The 2,500-nt window shown below is 43.4% G+C and overlaps 1 protein-coding gene across 1 annotated transcript; it reads right to left on the bottom strand.

The window, feature by feature from the left end:
* Positions 1-16: 16 nt before the first annotated feature.
* On the bottom strand, positions 17-1,135 carry LOC119581277 (transcription factor Sp5-like). Its single transcript, XM_037929671.1, is given in 2 exon segments — positions 17-977; positions 980-1,135. Coding segments are annotated over 2 exon segments (1,095 nt in total). The 5' UTR covers positions 1,131-1,135; the 3' UTR covers positions 17-33.
* Between the last annotated feature and the right edge of the window lie 1,365 nt (positions 1,136-2,500).

The following is a 2,500-nucleotide window of genomic DNA, read 5'->3' as shown; positions in this document are numbered from 1 at the left end:
GGTTCACCCAGGAGATTTTAACTAGTGACCACTTTAGATCTGGAAGTTTTGAAGATAGCCATATTGCGACAAGTGATTATCCTTCCCACATAGGTAAGAGCTCTCTAGCAAATCGTCGACGTCAATATCAGCTTCTTGCAGTTCTGCTTCAGATACGGGAGAATCTGGCAATGTGACAGAGAGAAGTTCCTCAGCACATTCTTCAACTGCGTCATCACAGAGTTCTACATCGACGTCATCACTCTCAGCAAGGGCGGCGGAAGCAGCACGGGCGCGTCGGTTCTCGTGAGTCTTGACGTGTTTATTGAGATGGTCAGAGCGCATGAAACGTTTTCCGCATTCGATGCACTCAAAACGTTTTTCGCCCGTATGCGTTCTCAGGTGTCGCTGGAGTTCGTCTGAACGTGTGAAAGCCTTGCTGCAGAAGATCCATTGGCACGCGAAGGGTTTCTCTCCGGCATGTGACCGAAGGTGAGCCTTGAGGTGGGACGTTTTGCCGTACACTTTGCCACATCCGGGAATATGGCAAACGTGTTCCCTCTTCTTGGCGCCTGTACCGTCTCGTGGGGCATTCTGGCAGTTGGGGCAACGGCATCGTCGACAACGCCGAACACTGACGGATGACTGTGCGTTGAGGAGAGCAGAGGCGATGGCACTAGGATGACTTAAAACAGGATCTTGTGCGACGGAATTCGGGAGAGACTGAAGAAGTGGTGGAGTTGCTTGGCCTGCTGGTGGTACACTGGGATTGGCATACTGAGGATAAAACTGATGGTGGAAGCTATGGGGGATATGTGACGTTGGTGTCGTGGAACCACTTGTACTCCACCAGGGGCGCGTCTGCACTTCCTTCGGCGGCGTAACAGGCTTCTCAGGAGGTGGAGATAGCATTGGGGGCGTGACGCCATTGGTGTAACTGTGTTGGCTGTAGCACTGTTGAATGGAATGGTAAGGCAAAGCACTGACTCCGCTGTAGGACTAGGCGATACATTAGCGAAATATCCTCTCTGAGCTTCAGGTGATGGCGTTAATGGTAAACTTGGCTGCTGGTACGAATGGAAGCTGCTCAGGCCACCACTGCCCATCCAGTGAGATAAATGTGGTCCTCCTACGGAGCTGACGGGATACATCTTGATAAAACTGATTGTCGATACCACAGATGATACGAGAAGAGTGACGATGTCTGTGATTGGGAAAGGTAATATACCTGGCCGCTAGATGACGGCAGCCAATCAGAGCACGAGGAAGCTTCTCCGCCCACTCCCCAGGTATGACAGGTCGACAGTACACGAGAACTTTACTCGATTTTCTTGTTGTATTTTGTATCTCTAGACAATGTCCAGCGTTTTTCAAGAAGTCTTTGCATGTATCGTACGATGATATCTATATAATCCTACCGAAACGTATAATAATGTTTACCTATTGGCCGTGTTTAATTGAATCTTATGTTTAGTGGAAGGTAGTCGCATGATGTCTGCACAACTACAGACATTATTTCAAATATTCTACTTATATTATTGGAAAATATAATGCTCTGTTTACTTTGTTTCATTCTTCTGTAGTGATAACTAATGAAGACAAGAAAACGATTTGACCCGAAACGACCTAATATGACAGCAACCATTTCGCACCTTGTCGTGAAGTCTTTTGTAAGGTTATACTATTGTGGGCAATTAGGCCAAGGGCGTTTAATCTAACTCTTGGACCTTATTTCAAGTACAATTTCAATAAGGAAAGAACATATACGCCGGTACATGATGATAAAGACATTAGATGATGAATTCCCAACAACTATTGCAATTTCATGTTTGGTATATTAGTAAGGTATCTTGTTTATTTGGCCAATCGGTTTTACAGTAGGTTTCGTCTTTTCGCTGTAGTTACATAGTGTTAAGTCTATGTATTCTATTATAGACAATTTTTATGGTGCGTACATAGCGTAAATTCGCTATATGATAATCCCTCAAAGAGATTTGATTATATAAACTTATATACATACATACATGCTCTCTCTCTCTCTCTCTCTCTCTCTCTCTCTCTCTCTCTCTCTCTCTCTCTCTCTCTCTCTCTCTCTCTCTCTCTCTCTCTCTCCTCTCTCTCTCACACACACACACACACCAACACACACAATACAAAAGACCACACACACACACACTTGTTTTATGCTTAGCATTAGATGACATTTTCTTTACTTTTTCACAGTTAGATAGCAACAGTAAATATCCTAATTAGGACAGGAATCTCGTAATTATTACAATATAATATGATATTACCAAGAGTGACCTACAATAACAAGTTAGTGACAAGGTGTGAATTGAATGTTGTAACCTTCAGGTCATCTCAGGTCACAATTAGTCAAGAGGATGGTTAAGGTCGTAAACTGACTTATCAATCTAAATGCAGTACATTTTTTGTGTTACTAGAAATGTAAGTAATACATATGGTATACATATGAGTTTGATTTGTCTCTTTTGTGCATGGATTCCTAAATCATATTAAC

This window comes from Penaeus monodon, chromosome 14 (genome assembly GCF_015228065.2).
Source record: "Penaeus monodon isolate SGIC_2016 chromosome 14, NSTDA_Pmon_1, whole genome shotgun sequence".
NCBI classification, from domain to species: Eukaryota; Metazoa; Arthropoda; class Malacostraca; order Decapoda; family Penaeidae; genus Penaeus; species Penaeus monodon.
This window is presented reverse-complemented; position numbering and strand designations above follow the sequence as displayed.